Source organism: Vulpes lagopus, chromosome 5 (assembly GCF_018345385.1).
Source record: "Vulpes lagopus strain Blue_001 chromosome 5, ASM1834538v1, whole genome shotgun sequence".
Classification (NCBI taxonomy): domain Eukaryota; kingdom Metazoa; phylum Chordata; class Mammalia; order Carnivora; family Canidae; genus Vulpes; species Vulpes lagopus.
Window position 1 is genome coordinate 71,204,304 of NC_054828.1, and position 21,308 is coordinate 71,225,611.

The window sequence follows — 21,308 nt, forward strand, 5'->3', positions numbered from 1 at the left end:
CAAGAATGATGCCTGGCAGTGGGGTGAGGGGCCAGCTTCATGGGCATTCAGGCTTGTCGGTGGGTGCCCCAGTACGACCCCTCCTCCACCTGCCCCTTCCCAGATTGGTCTCCGCTCAATTCCCCATCGATCACTTCACACACATCTTCATTGATGAGGCTGGCCACTCCATGGAGCCCGAGAGTCTAGTAGCCATAGCAGGTGAGGGGTGAGGGGTGGGCTGCATGCGTGCCGCCCTGCATGGGGTTGGGGAGGCCCCGCTGCTTATTAACTTTCTCCCCATGGCACCCTGCCTCTCAGGGCTGATGGAAGTCAAGGAGACAGACAATCCAGGAGGGCAGCTGGTGCTGGCAGGAGACCCTAGGCAGCTGGGGCCCGTGCTGCGCTCCCCACTGACCCAGAAGCATGGCCTGGGGTACTCACTGCTGGAGCGGCTGCTGACCTACAATGCCCTGTACAAGAAGGGCTCCAATGGCTATAACCCCCAGTTCATAACCAAGCTGCTACGCAATTACAGGTACCCCCACCCTGCACTGCACCTGCCATCCGTGCTTTCACCCGCTCTGTGCAGCCCCCCGCCCCGTGCAGCCCCCCGTCCAGCGCTCCATCCTGCAGGCCTGTTGCTCAGAGTCGTGTGATGCCCGGAGCCAGTGATCTCCATTCCAACTCCATCGCTGCTGCTTGTGGGCTCTGACCTTGCAAGTGGCTTCACTCTGGAGCAGTGTGCTTATCCCTAAGGGTGTTGGGGGATTGTCTGGTTTCCAGGCAGTCCAAGGAGCGGCAGGAAAATCTGGGTTTTTTCTTCATTTGAATCACCTAATTGTTACTCAAATTAAAGAGCTGTAACTGGCCTTAATCAAGGAATTTCTGTACCTAAAATGCTCAGATGAAAAGACTACCAAGAGTTCGGTTGGCGTTTGCTGTTGTGTTTTGAATTTTGGCTTTAGATTGAACACGTTATTTCACCAAATAATGGCAGTAATTGTTTGGTTTTTTTTTTTTTAAGATTTTATTTATTTATTCATAGACTCAGAGAGAGAGGCAGAGACACAGGCAGAGAGAGAAGTAGGATCCCTGCAGGGAGCCCAATGTGGGACTCGATCCGGGGTCTCCAGGATCACACCCCAGGCTGCAGGCAGCGCCAAACCGCTGCGCCACCGGGGCTGCCCGATAATTGTTTTTCTACTGTCCTTCCTTGGCAAAATGGAAACCTGAGGACAGGTTCCCCCTTTCTTGGTTTATTTTACATTTGACTGGCCCATGAAATCCGTGGACCAGATGCTCTCGGGAACCACATTTGGTTCTGCTTTGTGCAGTTACCAGTGCCTAGCATCGCACTGTGGATCAGTGAGTCTGCTGTGCAGGGGGGCAGTAAGGAGGATGGTGTGTGTGCACCTCGAGCAGCGGTGGGGGGGGCGGGCACCAAGGGTGGGGTGAAAGTAATCTGGCCCCGGGGCTCCATCTTCCTCCTCCTACCTCACAGGTCCCACCCCACCATACTGGATATCCCTAACCAACTCTATTACGAAGGGGAGCTGCAGGCCTGTGCCGACATCGTGGACCGAGAGCGCTTCTGCCACTGGGAGGGTCTGCCGCGACAGGTGAGGCTGAGTGGGGCACCCCAGCTTCACTCCTACAGAAGGTGCAAGGCAGGAGGCAGCTGAGTGGAAGTCGCAGGTTCAGTCACCTTGGCCTGGGATCCCACATTCCCTGGATGAGTTTGGGGGTAGGAGGGGAAGGGAGATGGGCAGTCTGGCTTGAAGGTTCCCCTGACCACCATATCCAGGGCTTTCCCATCATCTTTCACGGCGTCATGGGCAAGGATGAGCGTGAGGGCAATAGCCCATCATTCTTCAACCCCGAAGAGGCTGCCACTGTGACCTCCTACCTGAAGCTGCTCCTGGCCCCCTCCTCCAAGAAGGGCAAAGCCCGCCTGAACCCCCGAAGTGTGGGCGTCATCTCTCCCTATCGGAAGCAGGTCAGGCCATGCGTTCCTGTGGAGGGTTGGATCCCTGCCTGCCCCAGATGGTACCTCTTTCATAGCCAGACCCTTAGTGGAGGTTCCAGAGCTCAGGCCTCTGCTGGCCCCTTATCTCAAAGGATCTCAGAGGTCAGCTGCCTTCCCTCTTTGCCCCCCAGCTCACTGGCCTCTTGCCTGGCTCCCTCTTGCACTGGGGTAATGGCATGAGAGAAAGGCACCTGTCCCCATCTTCCAGGTGGAAAAAATCCGTCATTGCATCACCAAACTTGACAAGGAGCTTCGAGGACTGGATGACATCAAAGACTTGAAGGTGATGCTTTCTCTGTTTTCAGGCCCCATACCTGTCGCACTTCAAGAAGCTCACCCCACCTCACTGCCTGAGCCACAGTGGGGGGCTCTCCCCAGGCCTCATTCCAGCAGATCCCAGGCTTGTGCGCCTGGGTCGGGACCAAGCAGAACTCCCCAGATCCTTGCTTCTCCCCGCCAGGCTGGTTGGAGGCCTCTGCCCTCAGGATAAAGTCCAAACTCCCAGCCTGCCTGGCCTGACCTGTCATGTGATAAGTGTCCCCGCTCCCATTTCCACCCTCTGAGTCAGTCTGTTCTTGGACTCCCAGGTGGTGGCTCTCAACACTGGTGGCAGATAAGAATCCCCTGGAAAGCTTTTAGCGCAGCCCATGCCAGAGCCCCACCCGGCTGGTTAGCACAGCTATCTGAGGGCAGAGCCAGGGCATCGCGGTTTCTTTATGGCTCCTCACTTGACCTAGCGCGCAGCCAGGGCTGGAAACCAGCACCTCAAGATTGAGAGGCCTCCTGGTTAGGAGGTCTGGGTTGTTTATCTTTAACAAGTACTTAGTGATTGTCTCTCAGGAAGTTTGGAAACCACTGCTCCGAGTTAGCGAGTCCTGGCCACTATGTTTTCTTAGCTTAGAACCCTTTCCAACCCGCACCCATTTCCCTGGATTCACCCATCAGGTCTGGCTTCCAGAGCGTCCTGCTCTTTCCTGCTCCCTCCCTGTGCCCTAGGACTTCTCTCCGAGAGACACCCCACCCACTCCTCCCCCACTCCCTCACCCCCCTCCCTGCTTCCCCTGTGAGCCTCCTGGTGGCAGGCCCTGTGTCCCCCTGCAGGTGGGCTCCGTGGAAGAGTTCCAAGGCCAGGAACGCAGCGTCATTCTCATCTCCACCGTGCGGAGCAGTCAGAGCTTTGTGCAGCTGGACCTGGACTTTAACCTGGGTTTCCTCAAGAACCCCAAGGTTCGAGAGCTGGCGGCTGGCGGCTGGCTTGAGGAGCACTTTTGTTCCTCAGGTCCTTCCCTCCCATGACCCTGCCCCTCCCTCCTTCCAGAGGTTCAACGTGGCAGTGACCCGCGCCAAGGCCTTGCTCATCGTGGTGGGCAACCCACTCCTCCTGGGCCACGACCCTGACTGGAAAGTGTGAGCATTCCCGGCCCCTAACCCCTCTCAGGAGCCGCAGCTCCCAGCCTGGGGCAGATGGAACGCTATTAGGCACATCCTGGTGGCCCAGCTAATGCACAGGTCTGTTCAGGTCTGTTCCTGGTCCCCACAAGGCCCCTTTTAAGTGACCTGACAGAGGGTAAGCAAGTGGCCCAAAGGCACAGGTAAAGGTAGTAGGACCAAGGCCTGGCCTCTAGCCTCCAGCATCTGATGTGCTCCTCAGCCAGCCTGCACAGCTCCGTGTGAATGTTCCTGTACCCACAGATTCCTGGAGTTCTGTAAAGAAAACGGGGGCTACACCGGCTGCCCCTTCCCGGCCAAACTGGACCTCCAGCAAGGACAGAACCTCCTGCAGGGTCTGAGCAAGCTCCGGCCCTCTACCTCAGGTATGGCCAGCCAAGCGGGGGACAGCACAAGGGGAGGAGGCATGGAAGACAGGCTCACCTCTTCTCTTTCTAGGGCCCCAAAGTCATGACTACCCCCCCCAGGAGCGGGAGGAAGAAGATGGCCTGTCCCTGCAAGTAGAGCCCGAGTGGAGGAACGAGCTCTAAAGACACAGCAGACCGCTTTCTCACACCAGCCAAGCCTTAACCACCCGCACACCCCTGCCCCAGAGCCCCGCCTGAACCCAAGCCCAGCGGCACTGCCCCTCCAAAGGACCGGAAGGCTGGGGGAGGGAGTTTACAACCCAAGCCATTCCACCCCCTCCCCCCTGCTGGGGAGAATGACACACCAAGCTGCTAACAATTGGGGGAAGAGGGAGGAAGAAAAACTGAAAACAAAATCTTGTTCTATGCAAAAGCCTCCTTGTCTCCTCTGCCTGGCCCCCTCTGGCCTTGTGGCCTTTCTGAGCTCCCAGATGGACCCCAGCCGGGAGGGTGGCACTGTCCCACTCTGCCTCTGGCCATACCCCTCCTAGCCAGAGAGGAACTCCCCCACCCCCCAAGGTCCAGGGGAGGAAACCCAGTGGGAGGTGGCAAGGAAACCACCCGCAGGCTTCTAAGTTTAGCCCCTGCTCCAGACCACTCCCCTCACCCGCCTCCAACTCCCAGAGCCAGGCATGACCTCATCCCTTGCTCTGACACTCCACCCTGCCTGCCCAGGAACCTTGCATTTGCAAACAGGGGGCCAGCCTGGCCAGCAACTTGGGAGAGATGGGACTCTTAGCTCATGGCCAAGACAGGGACCTGGAGAGAAAAACGGGAAGCTGCCACACACACGTTGGAACCTGTGGCCTTTATTCATACCTTCCACCAAGTACAGCCAGAGGCAAGGTCCCCAACCAAAGCATAAATGCCAGGGACCCGGGGCTCTGGGTGACATACACTCGCCAAGTCCCCTACCCCAGACACTCCTGTGAGCCCGAAGTATATAAAGTGCTGGTGTGTGATGATCCTCTGGGGAAGGCTGAGGGATCAAGAGCCTCACCCCCGGACCAAGGCAACAGGACAAGGGACTTTGCTCTGGAAGGGCAGGGAGGGCCAGCCTACCACCACCCTGGGGTCTGGTGGGGCAGGGGAAACTCAGATGCAGTCCTGGGCTGGAGGGAATGACAAGGAAGCCTTCCTTCAACAAGTGTGGGGCCAGGAAGGGGGGAGCTTCTGCACCCCCATGAAGGGGGCGGTGAACAGGGGAGGCCTCTGTGGTCTCAGAGAATGGGACAACCCCTCCGGCGCTTATTCTTGCGAACCTGGAGACCCGCCCGAGTGGCCATCTCGAATACCTCCCTCACCCCCTCCTTGGTCTTGGCTGAGCACTCCAGGTAGCCAAAGGCACTGATCCGGTTGGCCATGTCCCGGCCCTCTTCAGATCGCACGGGCTCCTGAGAAGATAGAAGGCCAGAGGTGAAAGGAAGCTGCTGGCTACTTGTAACTCTCCCCCACTTTACCCATAAGTGTAGTAATCAGAACAAATACCTCTTCCAGCTCTCACCTCACAAAGCACTCAAGCCCCAGCCACCCTGGGTGGTTTCTGGGCCAGGACCCAAAAGACTCAAACGCTTACATTAAAAATTGCCTCCACCAGCCCCATAGCCCATGGTATGCCCTCCTGCCAGAATGAGTATATGGCACCTCCTAACCCATCTCCCTTCTCATTTCTTTCCAGTCCATGCTGTGCCTGCCAAAATAATCCTAACACACATGTGTGACCCGGTTTAAGACTGTGCCATAATTATACTTGCAGGGTAGTCCATAGTCCTCATCCCCCTGGCAACTCTCCTTAATAGACATAGTCCTCTGGCTAGAGAGCCACTACCGGGGATCCCTGGGTGGCGCAGCGGTTTGGCGCCTGCCTTTGGCCCAGGGCGCGATCCTGGAGACCCGGGATTGAATCCCACATCAGGCTCCCGGTGCATGGAACCTGCTTCTCCCTCTGCCTGTGTCTCTGCCTCTCTCTCTCTCTCTGTGACTATCATAAATAAATAAATAAAAAATTAAAAAAAAAAAAAAAAGAGAGCCACTACCAGGTAAGCCAACTCCCTTGCTCTCCGGGCCTTCCAGCCATGTCCGATGCCTGCCCACCTGCACCTCCCCAGGTATACTCTGATGGCACGACTTTGGCTACCCCAAGCAAAACATCTAGAGTAAGAGCCTGTCTCTGAGGACAGGGATACTCACTCCTCTTAATCGTCCAACCCAAACAGAATGGACAACAGATGAAGAGACTAAAATGCCAGGTGACCTTGGATAAATCACTTCATTTGCTGATAATTTCACCAGGTGTGGGACCAGAGACTAAGAGCCCTTCTAGTTACCCCGCAGAAGGGAGCAGGAGGCAGACCTCCCCCAGGGAGGTCAGCAGGACAGCAGACCCTGAAGGGTCAGTCCTCCACCTCGCCCCCCCCTTGGAGCCCCACCCACCTGCTTCATCTTGGCCAGCTCTCTCCTGGTGTGCTCATCTTGCCTCAGGTCCTTCTTGTTCCCCACTAGGATGATGGGCACGTTGGGGCAGAAGTGCTTCACCTCTGGGGTCCATTTCTCAGGAATGTTTTCTGCACAGACGTGTCCCAACAGGTGTTGGTGCCTCCACTTAGGCCAGAAAGCCCTGCCCCCTCCAAGCCCCCTTTTCTCCCCGCAGCTGTCTTAGAGGCTCTTCAACATGACAGTCCCTTTCATGGCTCAAGAGCCCCTCTCCCTACCACAAAGACCCTCTGATCCTCCCCAGGGCCAGAGTCCCCACCCCATAGTGCAGGGGCAGGAGCCTAATGGCACCTCTCCCCACCCCATCTCTGAAGGTGGCTAAACTGAGCCAAGGAGATCTGCCCCCAGCGGGCTGGTCCCAAGAGCTTCTCAGTGCCCTTCTCCCAATGCCCTCACCCCCACCTCACCCAGGCTGTCGGGGCTGTCGATGGAGAAGCACATGAGGATGACATCAGTGTCCGGGTAGGAGAGAGGCCGTAGGCGATCATAGTCTTCCTGCCCAGCCGTGTCCCATAGAGCCAGTTCCACCTGATGCCAAGGGCCAGTGAGTAGCTGGCCTGAGGGTCCCAGGGCCCTCCCTTACCACCCAGAGGTCCTCTGAAACCACTGGTCATTTAGGTTCACTCAATATCCATTTACAAAAGCCCTGGCTATGTGCCCGGGACAACGCTCATCACTGTCACACAACATAAACTGGGTGAGTTTCTAGAGATGCTGAGCCACAGGTGCTTGATCTTCATGGAGGTCATGAGCCACCGCCTGAGCACCAGGTATGGACCGTAAGTCACAAGAACCTCCGAAGGAAGCCTTGTCATTACCCCCATTTTGTAGTCTGGAGTCGGAGGGGGCCCAGATTATGGATGGGATGCGGGGGCGCGGGGCAGAGAACCAGGAGGCATCTCTAGATGTCCTGAAACTACAGTTTCGCTTCCTGACTTACACTGAATCCAGCAGGGAGACTGCAGCAGGGAAGTGCATGGATGGTGAGGAGGGGCAGCCAAGGGCTGTAGGACTAGGGCGAGGTGGGTTCCCCGGGGGCACCAGGAGGGGCTCCATGGTCACCTGCTTGCCGTCCACCTCTATGTCCGCGATGTAGTTCTCAAAGACAGTAGGGACATAGACCTCTGGGAACTGATCCTTGCTGAACACGATGAGGAGGCAGGTCTTCCCACAGGCTCCATCTCCCACAATCACTAGCTTCTTTCTGATCGCAGCCATGGCTGGGGCTGGCAGGAGGGAAGCGGGGGCCGGGTGGGGGCAGGGGGAGAAGCCAGTAAATCCCAAGACATTTCTCTGGGGCCCCCAAGACCTCCTGGAAACTGAAGCCTCCACAAAGGGAGGTTGAGGGCCTTACTCAGGTGTGCGTTCTTGCCAAGGACCAATCAATCAAACAACTGAGCTTGAAGTTTCTAATCTCGGGGGCAGGGCCAGGTGTCCCTGGACAGATTAGAATACAGGGTTGGGAGGTGGAAGGACCACCCACCCATGGGACAGAAAACAGATTTCTGGTCCAATCCGCCAACTGTGAGATCCTGGACACCTAGAGGGGGGCTCCGGGGTTGGGGCCCCTTCTGGAAGAGCTGGCTTTCACCTGCTATATACCAGGGCTTCAAGTCACACTCTGTTACCAGGATTTTGATACTTTCAAAGTTTAGCAATCACAAGAGCCCTATCATGGACAGGAGTCGGCCCTGCTCTGAGTCGGCCCTGCTCTGAGTCGGCCCTGGCTCAGAGCAGGTCATGCCCGCCCCGTTGCAGTGAGGAGTCCCTCTCCAGACCACAGGCTGGCACAGCCAACTACCAGGGGACAGGTGGGTAAGAGCAAGTCTGCTGAGCATTTCGGTAAAAACCATCCCCCTCAGTCCCCAGAAGCCTGGGAAGGTAGAGGGTGCGCTTCCATTCTGACAAACCTAGGTGAGGTTAGGACTCGTGTCAAAAAAAAAAAAAAAGGACTCGTGTGTCAGAGTTGGGGGTGGGGGGCACACTGGAAGCCAGGCTCCATGACTCTAGGGTCTGTCACCTTTTCTACGTATCACCTCAGAGATGGGAAAGAGAGCTGAGGGAGGGGAAACCCAGGGAGGGCAGTGGCAGCAGCCAGCCAGCCTCCCCGGCCCACCCCACCCCACCCCATCCCAGTCCCCAAAGCTAGCCCCAGTCGCACAAAGGAGGCTCAGTCCCCGCGGTGCCCACAGCCCACATTTGGGCAGCCTGCCCTCCTCTCCCCATCCTCCTGGGCCCTGGCGGCAACACTGGGTCACTCAGCCCCAGGCAGGGGACAATGACCATACTGTGGGAGCAACACATCCACCATGGCCGAGTGACACAATAATCTACTAGGGAATCACCTCCACCCACTCCTGAAACAGCCCCTTCCTCCCCTCTGTCTAGCTCACCCCAAGGCCCTGCCCACCCCTCCCTGTGACTCAGGGCAAGGAGTCAGTTTGCCGAGGTTTCCGTAGGGTCCCAGCCCCAGCACAGCTGAGCGAGCATCATGCCTTCCCAGCCTCCTAGCCCCGGATCTGAGCCTCACTTCCTCCCTCCCTGGGGACAGAAGCTGCTCTCCAGCCAGCTGAGGCTCCCCCAGGTCTGCGGCCTCTGAGAAAGAGAGGGCGGACTTGGAGCCGGGAGGCGGCGAGGCCGTAGGGAAGAAGGAGGGGGCCAGAGGCGGAGCTGGGAGGAGCTCCCAAAACTGAGCAGAAAAGGGCCAGTCCCCAAACCAACCAGGCAGCCAGCAGTTAAGGGAGAAAGGGATGGTAACCTGATCTCTGCCCCAAACCGGGCTTTTTCTCTCGGACTCATATCCTGTCAAACTGGGCTGAGCTCCTGGACTCCTCACAGACCACCACCACCCCATAGCCCTGGCTTGTCTGCCTTTGAGGAAAGCAAGGAGTCTGAGCCCAAAGCTAGTTCTCTCCAACAGTAAGATCCTGGGTGGCCTCCCTCCCACACACACACACACACACACACACAAGTGGGATGAGAGGAAGTGGATGAGTCAAAGAGAATTTATAGGAATTCAGAGGATACCGCCACACTGTCCCCACCATAAAGGGGCTCTTCCCCCTAGTACCCCAAAAGATAGGCAAGGCACTCACTGTGCCAGCAGGTCCCCTCCAAAGATGGAAACCACCTTCAAAAAGGGAGTTCTCCCTGGAAATTCTGCCCAAGTGATTAACTCCCCCGTACCCGGTCCCACTAGTTCCATTGGCCCAGCTGGGCAAAAACAGGCTGGGGGCACCTGGGATGGGCAGTGCTGGTGAAGGGCAGTCACCTCCACAGTGAGAACCGGTTGCTTAGATGTGAGCAGGCCACTCACTGCCTCCCTGCAGCAGGGCATTTAGGTGGTACGAGATGGTGGGAGGCACAGAGGCCAGAAATCAGGGGCAAGGGCATGCATTAAGTGATCTGGAGCCCCCAGCTCAATCCAAAGACTTTCCCTTCACGCTCTCATTGGGCAAGAAAAGCAGCCGGCTAGGCCAAGCCAGGCCAGGCCAGTAGGCCCAAGGCCAACCTGGCAAAGGAAAACCGCTCCCTATGAAAGGCAGCCCCACAGGAACTGCCCTACTGACCCTCAGAGGGGCAACAGAACCCAACACAGAGGCTGGAATGCAGCCCACCAGCTCCCGGGCCTTCCCTAGGACAAGACGAACCCCTCTCTCCTCAATCACGCTCCAAATGTCCAGATGCCTGAGGGTGGGCTGCAGCCTGCACACCAGCCCTGAGGGCTGGGGAGGAAATCAGGTACCACCTCGACTTTCAAGCCAGAAGTGAGGACGGGACTCAGCCCCGGGTCCTCCGGGCCAAAGCCCCGCAGGGCTACGGGATAACCCTCCGCCAGGCTGGGGAGTGCAGGGGAGGGGGGTCTGGAAGAGAGGAGGTCCTTTTCCTAAAGGAGCTGCAGCCTGCCGGGCCTCCCCGACCTCGCCGTCCAGGGGGCGCCCCCGCGGGTCACGCCTCGGCCCACTCCCGGAGCTCCCACCTCTCTCCGGATCCGCGCCGCGACCCACACCGCAGCCCGGGGGCCGGAGCGTCGGGCCGGGGGCTCCGTCGCCGACCGAGACCGGAGTTGCCTCCTGGCTTCTCGCCCGGCGGGGCGGGTTCCGGGAAGCCGGGAAGGGGAGGCCAGAGGCCCGCGGGGCAGTGGCCGGGGCTGCGGGGGGGCCCTCGCCGCCGCCCAGCGAGGGGCCAGGCCGAGGCCCCCGCCCCGCCGCGCGCCCGCCCCGCGCTGAGCCGAGCGGACGGAGGCGGCAGTGCCCTCCCGGGGCCGCCCTCACCCGGCCCGGTACCTTCCGCTCCGCCGCCTCCAGCTGCGCGGCCAGGGCCAGAGGCTGAGACTGACCCGGGGAGGGGGCCCGCCCTCCTCTGGCGCCGGCGGGGCGGGGAGGGGCGAGGCGGGCGGGGGCGCGGGCGGGGGCGGGGCGGGGGCGGGGGCGCGGGGGCGCGGGCGGGGGCGGGGGCGGGGTCGGGGGCGGGGGCGCGGGCGGGGGCGCGGGGGCGCGGGCGGGGGCGCGGGGGCGCGGGCGGGGGCGCGGGGGCGCGGGCGGGGGCGGGAACGGGGGGGGCGGCCCTCGGCTCCGGCTGCGCACGGCCCGGCTGCGGCCGCCGCGGTTCGCGGGCTGCGGGGCCGGAGTCGTGGGGGCCGCGCGGCCGCTCACGGAGTGGGCGGGCCCCGAGGGGCCTCGGCTTCCGCCCCGCCCTGCAGCCCCGGGGGTCCGGCTTGGGGAAAGTTGCGGGGCGCGGGGGGCGCTGCTGCCCCCCCGTGGCCGAGCGGCCACGCGCGCCCACACCCCGGGCCCGGGACCTCGCGGCAGGCGGCGGCGGCGGACGGGCGCCCCCCGCTCGGGGAGTCCCGCGGGGTCGGTTCCGCCCGACACCCCGCCCCGGCCCCTAGGACTCTTCGGACCCTTTGAGGCCCAGGCCACCTCCCCACCTCGACGATTCCCTTGCTTCCCCCCGCTCGGCATTGCCTGGGGTCGCTGACTGTGTCCCCCGGGAGGGCACTCCTGGAAGCCTTTCCCGACCTCAGCTTCCGCCCCCCGGGCGCTGCCTCTGTGCCGCCGGGGACTCGGCCGGTCCGACACGTCGCACTGGGCCTGTATCTCCGCGTCTGTCTCTTTTCCTGTTCAGGTGGCTGAGGAGGATGAGGATGAGGAGCCTACCAGTGTTTTATTAGTTTGTGACCTGTTCGCTACATAGCTCAGCCCGCTGATTCCTCATCATGGATCTTTGGGTTAAGCATGTCCATCTCCTTTTGCTTGTAAGGATACTGAGGCTCAGAGAAGTGGCTTGCCCAAATTTTTGCGATCTGTATGAGACAAGTGGAGTTCAGTCAGGGCCATCTGGCTCTGGAGCTGGTGCTTTCTCCCTGCTTGTCCTCTACACCCTACCCACCTGTCCATCCCCACTGCCTGGCACACTGTGTAGCACATCTCACCGTTTTTCAAGAAATATTCTCTGAATGAACGAATGCCAGAAGTCATGTAGACTTAAAAGCTCTGAAGTGCAGACCACACTTTTGATATAAATGAGTAAGCCAAGGTCCAGAGAAGTTGGGTCCCCAAGCCTCTTCAGGTGCCCACCCCGATCCTCGGATAGAACACGCACTGAGTGTGGACTGGGAGCTATGAGCTCAGTTCAGATGGATTTCTGTCCTCAAAGACCCTACAGTCCAAATTCAAAAAACAACTTGATGATAGCAAGTTACTGAACCCTCATTACATGCAACTGACTCTACATGCATGCATAAACTACTTTAGTCCTTAAAACAACTGTATGAGGTAGCACTGTTACTTCCATTCTGCTGAGAAGCAAATTGAGGCTTGGAGGGGTTGCAGAGCTAGTGGACCTGGACAGCAGGGCTCTAGAGCTTCTACCCTTAACTGCTACTCCATACCCATTCCTGATGTAGACAGTTACATTACAGGAGGCGGTGGCTATACAGGGGGCATGCATGGGCTGTGGGATACCCAGGCCCGAAGGACAAGTGAAGTTTTCCAGATAAGGCGATGTGTAGATGTTAAATGGGTTGGAGGCACAATAGGCCCAAAGAGTTATGGAACCCCCTGGGAGGGTGGGGTTGGGGCTGAAAAATGGGGCTGGAAGAGGACGCAGTGGCCCAATCATGAATATCCTTGTATGCCACACTCAAGAGTTGAGTGTTGATTTTGGTCAAGGTGCAGTAGGGAGCCACTGAAATGTTCTCTCAAGGGAATAACCAGCTCAGATCCACACTGTAAAAAAGGTCATATTCGGGGATACGGGGTTGTGACCTGGAGACAAGAGTTTGGAGACTAATGTTGTAGTAATAGTAGGGGTGGGGACAGGTGGACAAGTATCAAATATATTTTGTAATATAGAGTCAACAGCACATAGGGACTGATTCACTTGCTGAGTAAGAGGCAGAAGTCAAAGGTGAGCAACTGCAAGCTTTTACCTTGGGCTGACAAGCTGGTGCTCACTGATGTGGTGAACCAGGAGGCTCAGGTTTGTAGGGAAGTGATGGCCTCTGAAGTATGTTGAGTTGAAGTGTCCATGGGATGTCTAGGAGATGTTCAGGAGACAACTAGGACCTGTGGGCCAAAAGCTCAGGATCTGGGCTGGAAATACCAACTTGGAGAACGCCAGCAGGTGTATGAAGCCACAGAAGCGGTTGAGAGTGCACTGAGTGGGACGAGGGTGGAGAGAAGGAAGGAACCTGGGAGCACTACATTTTTAGGGCTGCTCTGGTATACCTTCCACCCCCTGAAAGAGCCTTTTGGTTTCTAATCAAAGTAAATCAAGACACACATTTTTATTCATCCGGTTTATTTGCCACTAGCTATAATTTTGGATCTAACTGGTATCCCTTCTTCAGTTAAGTTGCCACTAAAGGTCAGGGGGACAACTGCAGAGTTTGGGTTGGCAGACAGTAGGCATGGAGAGGCTAGGATGGTGGTGGGAGGGTCGGGGCTGAGCGCCTCAGGAGTAACTGCCTGGCCCTCCCAGGGGGATGACGAAGACCGAGATGTCATCCCCGGAACCCAGCTTGTTGTTGGGGAGACGCCAGCCACGGTCCCGGGGGGTGCCCCGGGCCCCCAGGACCAGAGCTTGGGCCAGAGCTGTGTACCTGCCAGGAGCACACATGCACATTCATGTTCCAACATGTATATGGGAAGATCAATACACAGGCCCTCATGTGGGCCCCCCAAGCGTTGCTTCCCTTTGCCCCTACCTTCCCCACTGTCATCCCCCCATGGCCATGCAACCCTTACCTGCTGGGGTCATTGGGCTCATAGGCCGACAGCACCCTGTCCACAGTGGCAGCTACCTCACAGTCACTGGTGACATCCCACAGCCCATCGGTGCCCAGGACTAGCACATCATCTGGGCAGTGCTCGTACTGTGTCAGGTCATACACTCGCACCTGGTGGGGAGCAGAGAGTGGAGAAGGAGCCTGGGGACAAAGGGACCCTGGGAGAAAGCCAGCCTGGGGCCGCCAGAGGAGGGAAGGGATGGTTGAGGAAGCCCCCCTACGGCTCACCTCAGGGAAGCAGGAGAGGAAGGGCTTGATGGGTAGAGTGGAGCTGCAGACTTTGAGGTTGTGGTCTCCCAAGCCCCGGGTCACCCCAATGGTGGCCATCACTCGAGCCTGAAGGGAAGGAGTGTGGGTGCTGCCCCGGCCCTCTCCCAGGCTCTGAAGCTGTGGACCCTCCCACCCCGACCCTCGGATAGAACATCCACCTCCCTAGACAAGTTGTGGTGGGTCCTCCTGCCCTCTCCCTCCTCTACCATGGAGTTTACCTTTTTGCCCTCCCCACAGACCAGAGGAAACCTGAGATCTTCCAGCTCGATCTTTTTGTAGGCCCTGGGGGAAGGGGGGAGTAGAGGAGGAATCACCCAGGCATCCAAAGGCCCTCTCCCTGAGGACCTATGCTCCTCACACATGCCCCTAAAAAGGAACGCATCCCCCCAACCCCCAGTCTGGCCCAGTCTCCAGCTTCCTGTGGCTGGTAAGGGCCTGGCTGTGTTGCCATGGGAACGGGCCCCAGCTCAGAGGGAAGTGTTACCAGCCAGTCATGTTCTGGTCCCTGTACAGCATCCTCTGCCCCAGCTCCTTGGGCTGAATTCTGCGGGGAAACTCCAGGTGGGTGAACTCACCGCCTAGCAGCTCCGGTTTCAGGAAGCCCTGTGGTTGGGGGTGGCCAGACAGAGCAGAGGGCCGCGGGCATCAGGCTCCTGGCATGGCCTGGCCTAGAGACCGCATGAACTGCAGCAGGACCGCAAATGAGGGGCAGTGCCCTGCACTGTTCTCATGCTAATAAGGTACCGGAACTCATCCAACCTCATGGCCGCCCGTTAGGGAAGGGGCTGTGGATGTGAATTAGCAAAACATCTGAAGGCCAGACAATCAGCAAAGGACTCGGACCAGGATTCAACCCCAGACAGTGCAGCTCGGGAGTCAGCCCTACACAGCACTGAACCACGCTACCCCTCAGAGGCCTTTGCTACTTCCCTTCTCCACCTCTAACTCCAATTCCTTCCTTAGCTGGGGCCATGGTGGGAGCACCGGAGAGGGGCCCACACTCCTTCTTGCTCTGCACTCCACTGGCCCGGCTGGGCCATCATGTGGAGAGCAGAGCAGCCTTTCCAGTGAGCGGCCAGTAAGGAGCTGTGTGTGTGTGTGGAGGTGGGGACATAGGCTAAAGGGAACCACCAAGAGTCGATGAAGAATGGGCCTTGGGAGGTTAGTGCCTACTTACAAGCAGCTGAAGGCGCTGGCGCTCAGTCTCCGGGGTGAACTCCTGGGACATTGGAATGATTTCACCATTCCGGACAATGATGGCTCTGCCCAGAGGAAGAAAACGTTTGGGCCGGGCTCTCCTCAGACTCTTTGTGGAGAATTCCAGAAAGACCAGGCCTTCCCCATTAAGACTCTATCTTGGGGGTCCTCACTCAGACCTTGGGCTTTCTCATTCAAACCCTCATCTTGCCTCTCTGCCGTGGCTATTTCAGGCCCTTCTTTGTGTCTGTGACCCCTCCTGACACCCTCCCTCTGTCCAGTTTTTTTATTTTTTGACATCCACCACCTCATTCTCTTCTCCTCCCCCATCTCAGAGAGTGTGACCCCCTGTAGGCATTCTCACACACCTCCTCCCCATACCTGCTGTCACCTGCATTGGCCACATACACCTTGCCTAGCAAGTAGACCACTACCAGTGCACAGCAGCCCCCCTCTGCTTGGTGGCCACGCCGCTCCTGGGCCATCTGCTCATCCTGCATGTGAGGAAGGGTCAAAGGGGGGGGGAGTGGGGAAGAGGTTTTAGGCACACAACCTCCACCCCCATCTGCAGAAGTAAACTTGCCCAGCCAAGCCACACTGGAGGAGAGGAAGGAAGACATGAATCTGACTCCCCCTTCCTTCCCCTGGGAACCAATCTCTGCTCAGGCCCTCAAAGATGTGGGTTCTCAGGGCCCCTTAGGCCACTTGATTCCCATACAGAGTTGACCAGAGTATCTGCCTAGGAGGCCCTTGCTCCGGAGAGTCACCCACTCACCATGAACTGGAAGGCATTCTCAATGGCCCCCACTACCAGACTCTCATGAGTCACTTCCTTCTGTGAAGACCAGCAGGACTGGGGACCAACCAAGTGAGAAGAATCAGAGGAACCTGGGGCTCCTGGGGTAGATGGGAGGCAGAGGGGAGGTGGCGAGGCATCCTGGAGTATCTCTACCAGGTCCTTTAGCTGCTCCTGGATGTGGCGATGCAGGAGCTTGGAGGCCATTTCAGCAGCTCCGCCCCCTGCATGCCCATCAAACAGGCCCCAGTAGTAGAAGCAGAGTCCCTGGTGAAGGAAAAGTGGGAGATGAATGAGGGAGTATGTGTGTATGTGTGTGAGTGTGTGTTTTATGTAAGGAGAAAAGCAAGACTGGGCAACCATATAAACATCAGAGAGGAGGTCAGAGTTTGATATGAAAGGTGAATCAGATTTATTCACTCATTTATCAAGGGCCTATTATAAGTCAGAAAGTAAAGCATCAAAAACGCCAAGCTCCAAGGATAAAAGATACAAAAATCAACATTGGCAATTAATTAAGTCATCCATAAATACGGGACTACCTAAGTTCTAAGTGGCAAACTGAACATTTATACTGACAGTCTAAGCGGTCAATGCCATTTCCATGCCAGAAGTAGAAAGCCAGCGAGTTAGGGGTTAGGTTGGCTGCCTTAGTTTTCAAACTGAATGCCTACAATAGGGGGAATCGGTGTCCCCAGTCTCCGGAGGCTAGGGGAAGGGGTAGGGGCTTACCTGACCTCTGCTCGGCTCCCTAGGTGCCCCTGAAACACTCCTCCGACCTTCCACATACACCACTTCACAACAGGCCTGGTCCTCATTGTGCCGGCTTTTGCCAGCGTTGATGACCCTGCCAGGCCAGAGTGACCACATCAGGTTGGACACCAGACCAGGTCCTGGAATAACCCTCACCTTAGACACACACACCCTCTCTAGCCCGCCAGCCAAACTGAGAAAGGTCACAGCCACCTGGGATCCAGGCCAGGAAGAGGTGGAAAAGGGAGGCAGTCCAAGGCACAAGGAGTAACGTCTGGGTGTCTGGCCCCACCACCTCACAGGAAGGCCCACGGTGGCAGGTGCCTGCCTCCACTCCCCCATCCCTGGCAAAGGGTGCTCCCCGGGGCTGCTGGGGAAGGAGCTGGCTGGACAGGGACCTTGGAAGGTCTCACTGCCCTGCTTGCCAAGATCCTACATCCCACCCTGAAGCCTGCTAATCAACTTTTCTAGTGCCTGGTCCATGGTGCCCCACCCTCATGGGCACACCCACCTTTATCTTAAAATCATCCAGTGAAAGTTTCTGCTGCTTTGGCAGTGAGGAAGTGCTCCAGCCCATATAGGGAAACAGGAATTGAAATAGGGTAGGGGTGGAAGCCCACCTGGACTGCGCAGGAGCCGCATAACCACCAACTCTTCCCGAATAGCTCAAGGAGCTGGTGGTGGGGCCACGGGTCTACTGGCCGCCACTCAACGACCTCAGCGCCCCCGACTCCCTCAGTGCTCTGCTCTCCCAGTAGAGACATTAAAACTGTAGCCAGGCTGAGAGCCAGCCGGCTGCTCCCGCCGCTGCGGCCGGGGGTCCGCGCCGAGGCCCGGCCAGGGCAAGGCCCGCCCGCCGAGGGACATTCAAAAGGGGACCCATCTGCTTCCCCGGGCGGCCCCCTCCCCCGCCCCTGGGGAAGCCGGAGGCCGCCTGGTGTCGCGGGCTATTTCTGGGTGTGGAGGGGGAGGGGAACGGTAAGAGGGACAGAAACTGGGGCGCTAGGGTCGGGAAGCCCAGGAGCGAGTCTTTCCAGCCTCCATCTCCTCTATTAAAAGCGCACCCACCCCCCCTTGAACCCCGCCGGGCCCCGACTGAGAACTGGCCAACTCATCCTCCACGGGGCCCTCCGCCCTCCGGTCTCTGGAAGGGAACAAGGTCCGGGGGCGGCGCCGGTGAGGGTGGTCAACGAGCTGGAAGGTCCTAAGGAAAACCGCGCCGAGCGAGAAGGGGCTGGGAGGGGGTGCGGCCCGAAGCCCAGAGGATAGCAAAGGTCCCGGGAGAAGGGAGCTCCCCGCGCCGCGCGCCGCCAGGGGCACGCGTCCCCGCGCCGGGGATGCCCAGCTGGGGAAGAGGCTGGGGGCTGGGGGCTGGGGGCTGGGGGTCCCATCCTGCCTACGGTGTTCCCGGGGGCGCTCACTCGGCGTAGCCCGTGCTCCAGGGCAGGCGACGGCCGGTGTCCGGGGGGCTTTGCACAGCCCGGCCAGCGTGGTCGTCGGCGCGTCGCAGCCCCCCTGGGCTCAGCTGCAGAAAGGTCGGTCGGGAGAAGCTCGCTGGAGCCTCTACTGTCTTCGCCGGCGCCGCGCTCCCGCTCCCCGCCCTCGCCGGAGGGCTCCTGGGCGCTCCTGGAGGAGCGGCGGACTGCGCGGAGGGCGCGTTGGGCAGGTCTGGGGACTTGGGGCGCGGAGGCGGAGCGCCCCCGGAGCTCACCAGGTGCGCCACCGCCGAGCGCACCCGGTTTAGCATGCTGCCTCCCTGCCCCGCCCTCGGCCGTGGCCCCGCCCCGAGGACGGCCCCGCCCCCTGGGGCGCGCGGTGGGCGGGGCTCGCTCCCGCGGGCTCTCCCTGGCCATTGGCTCCGGGACGGCGGGGCGGGGCCCGGCGAAACTTCCTCCTGCTCCGGGCCGCCCCTGGCCCCGCCCCTCGGCTCCCCGCCTGCTCCGTCCCGGTTCCCACTTCGCTCCGCCTCAGTGTCTTTGGGGAAGCGGGGTGTGCGCTCGTGGGAAGGGGATGGAGGCCAGGACACCTATTTCGGCCGTGTACGAGACGACACATCAGCTGGAACTTCCCCTTTGTGACGGGGCAGGTGGCGTCTGCTCGCTCTCGGTTTGTGGCCGCCAGCCTGCCCGAGGGTGAGGAGCTGTTGACCTCGGAGCGAAACCGGTAGCCTCCGCGACCGCTGGGCGTGGAGCACCCGGTGTGACACCACCTCCGGCTGGGGCTGCTGGAGTGAGAGCGAAGGCGAGCGGGCAGGCGCTGGGCGTGTGGTGCGGCTGCTAACGACGCGGGCTGGAGCCGACCATCCGGAATTAGAGAGCTGGGGGTCCCCCGGGCTCCTGCCGGCGCTGTGCCCCATGACGGCCACCTCTAGGTCTGCGAGAGCGGTCGCCACTCTGACTCCACTTTCCTTCTCAGCACCCAAGTTCCCCCCACATTTAGACCTCCTCTGACCACAGCAATGACTTACCAGATAGTGGGTCCGCTACAAAGCACTTTCCATATATTAGACCATTTTGTATCAAACAGCAGCCCTTCAAGCTGGGTTTTATTAGGTTCTTTTTACCCATCACGCGTCTGTCATTTTACAGGACTCGCCTCAAGAGGTCACACAGTCGATGAGAGACTCACATCTGTGCCAGTCCCCGGACGCCCGAACTTGGTTGTGATGAACCAAGCTGATTTGCCGGGTTCGCGGAGAAAGGGCTAAAGGGAGGTGAATGGCAGCGTGGGGGGGGGGGGGGGGTTCTACTTCTTCCACCTTTCTCCTCCTCCTCCTCTTCAGGCAGAGGCTGAACAAAGATCTGTAGGGCACCGCCAGGGGGAGGCAGAGGCCAGACTAAGCGCCTGCGTGTAAGAGAAACGTGGTCCTCACTGAATGCCCAAGAGCCCTGATCAGAGAATTGATCAGTAGATCTCCAGAGACATCTCCTACCCCATGCACTGTCCAAATACAGACAAGGCCCTGTGGCCTTAAAGCAAGTCGGGGTAGCCCTCAAGAATCACTGGCATGGAGTCCATGGTCGGGACTCTGTCTCTGGGCTCTGTGGGCAGAATGCTTCCTGAACATAACCCTTTTGTTCCTGAGCTAAAGTATGCCCACAGAAGGGGTAGCTTTCCTAGCAGTTTCCAAATAAAAATCTCATAATGGTGGGACACCTGGGCGGCTCAGCAGTTCAGTGTCTGCCTTTGGCTCAGGATGTGATGCGGGGTCCTGCATCAGGCTCCCTGCGGGAAGTCTGCTTCTCCCTCTGTCTGTGTCTCTGCCTCTTTCTCTGTGTCTCTCATGAATAAATACATAGAATCTTTTTTAAAAAATCTCATAATGGTCATTCGGGTCTTTAAATTTGCTGTAATTATACCTACACTCTCGGCAGAGACAGCCAGAAAAATAGAAGTAACAAGAAAAGTGAAATCAGACGCAAATCATATAGAGTGGCAAAGGCAAATGGAAGTAAAGAACATGCTGCTGCTATGGGTATTTCCTTCTTATTTGTGAAAAACTGGAATCAGCTTTCAGATAAATGGCATAAACAACAGCAGCAAGCAAAGCCTGATTAAAAAAATATAACATCCTAGCTATTATTATTCACTGTTTCTGGGGCAGTTGGCTTGCCACTTCTGTGTCACCTTGCTCCCTAATACTTGCTCTTCACAGCACCCACCATGGTGTGGCTGCAAATAAGCCACAGAACCAGGACATAGAGAACCTTAGATCCAGCACCAGGTGGCCAGTGGGGATGTCATTGGTGCCCTTGAGCTCTGGAACACTGCCCCCCTACCTAAATCCTAAGGCTCTCCTGTCTCTGAACATCATACCTCTGATTCCTGGCATCGTCACACCTCCTCCATCCCCCGACTGCTCCAGAATCTGGTAAGAAAATCATCACTTTACTTATCCCTGAGGTAGCAGTAAGTGGGAAGGAAAAGGGGGTGTGGTAGGAAGTCACACTTGGGAGATAGTCTTCTCTGCTGAGAACTGAGACTGCTCTGTGCCTGACCCTGCCAGGGGTGTGTGTGGCCTTAGCCAGGGAGGGGTCAGAACAGACCCCTTTAACCTAGGCCACATTCAGTGGCTCAGAGTTCAGAAGCAGGCTTTTCACCCTTACCTCTACCCACCCCACTACTCCAATCCCAAAGCCCTCTTAACTAAGAGGAATGTCCTTCCCCCTGAGAGACAAATTCACAGGCCATCTCTCTCTCCCATTTTTCTAATGCTTCCACTTCCAAAATCTTACCCTGTAAAAATTATAAAATTGCAATTATATTGCAACTCATATAATGAAGATATTGGGTCTCAAGTTTGGTTCTCAGGTTGGGTTCACAGCCATCATCCACAGGGACCAGTCCTCAGCCTATCGGGGGTCCTCCTGCCTGCTTTGGCCTTTACCCTCATACTTCCTCTAGTCCTTCCTGCCCCTGGTGACACCACTCCTAGGGCAGAGATTCTTTGCTCTTTCCTCCTGGATTTTAACATTTTCACATCTAGAAGTGAATCTAGAAGTGCATTGTCTGATATAATTTTGTATGATGATGGGAATGTTCTATATCTTTTCAATATAGTAGTCCCTAGCTCCATGTGGCTATTGAGGAGCACTAGAAATGTGGCAAGTGCAAATAAGAAACAACCTTTAGATTTTAATTTAA

General features: G+C 58.1%; 3 protein-coding genes across 11 annotated transcripts in view; 1 reads left to right on the forward strand and 2 right to left on the reverse strand.

The window, feature by feature from the left end:
• Window positions 1–4,673, forward strand: part of MOV10 (Mov10 RISC complex RNA helicase) — a 23,928-nt gene extending 19,255 nt beyond the window's left edge. For 6 of the 7 annotated variants that reach the window (XM_041754672.1, XM_041754671.1, XM_041754676.1 and 3 more), the window contains 9 exons: window positions 104–201; window positions 301–517; window positions 1,484–1,601; window positions 1,787–1,978; window positions 2,217–2,291; window positions 3,110–3,235; window positions 3,327–3,415; window positions 3,701–3,822; window positions 3,925–4,673. In XM_041754672.1, coding sequence (XP_041610606.1) covers window positions 104–201; window positions 301–517; window positions 1,484–1,601; window positions 1,787–1,978; window positions 2,217–2,291; window positions 3,110–3,235; window positions 3,327–3,415; window positions 3,701–3,822; window positions 3,925–4,355 — 1,468 coding nt within the window. In that variant the 3' untranslated portion in view covers window positions 4,356–4,673. Of the gene's footprint in view, window positions 1–103; window positions 202–300; window positions 518–1,483; window positions 1,602–1,786; window positions 1,979–2,216; window positions 2,292–3,109; window positions 3,236–3,326; window positions 3,416–3,700; window positions 3,823–3,895 lie in introns of all 7 variants that reach the window. The other variant, XM_041754678.1, reaches the window with a different exon arrangement.
• Window positions 4,658–10,773, reverse strand: RHOC (ras homolog family member C). 2 transcript variants are annotated; one of them, XM_041754692.1, is made up of 5 exons: window positions 10,644–10,773; window positions 7,420–7,583; window positions 6,765–6,885; window positions 6,298–6,428; window positions 4,658–5,258 (listed from the first exon to the last, which is right to left on the reverse strand). In XM_041754692.1, exons 2-5 carry the CDS (start codon window positions 7,573–7,575, stop codon window positions 5,085–5,087), a joined length of 582 nt encoding a protein of 193 aa, XP_041610626.1. In that variant the 5' UTR covers window positions 7,576–7,583; window positions 10,644–10,773; the 3' UTR covers window positions 4,658–5,084. The 2 variants fall into 2 exon arrangements, with proteins under 2 accessions (XP_041610626.1, XP_041610625.1); XM_041754691.1 differs by lacking the exon at window positions 10,644–10,773 and adding an exon at window positions 10,337–10,637.
• Window positions 10,774–10,888: 115 nt separating this feature from the next.
• On the reverse strand, window positions 10,889–18,439 carry PPM1J (protein phosphatase, Mg2+/Mn2+ dependent 1J). Of its 2 annotated transcripts, XR_005987671.1 has the most exons (11): window positions 18,086–18,439; window positions 16,644–16,758; window positions 15,891–16,178; window positions 15,497–15,609; window positions 15,096–15,180; window positions 14,403–14,521; window positions 14,137–14,200; window positions 13,877–13,984; window positions 13,608–13,759; window positions 12,791–12,926; window positions 10,889–11,662 (listed from the first exon to the last, which is right to left on the reverse strand). XR_005987671.1 is itself a non-coding variant. In XM_041754110.1 (10 exons), exons 1-10 carry the CDS (start codon window positions 18,409–18,411, stop codon window positions 13,315–13,317), a joined length of 1,518 nt encoding a protein of 505 aa, XP_041610044.1. In that variant the 5' UTR covers window positions 18,412–18,439; the 3' UTR covers window positions 13,145–13,314. The 2 variants fall into 2 exon arrangements, 1 of the variants encoding a protein (XP_041610044.1); XM_041754110.1 differs by lacking the exons at window positions 10,889–11,662; window positions 12,791–12,926 and adding an exon at window positions 13,145–13,462.
• Window positions 18,440–21,308: the final 2,869 nt, after the last annotated feature.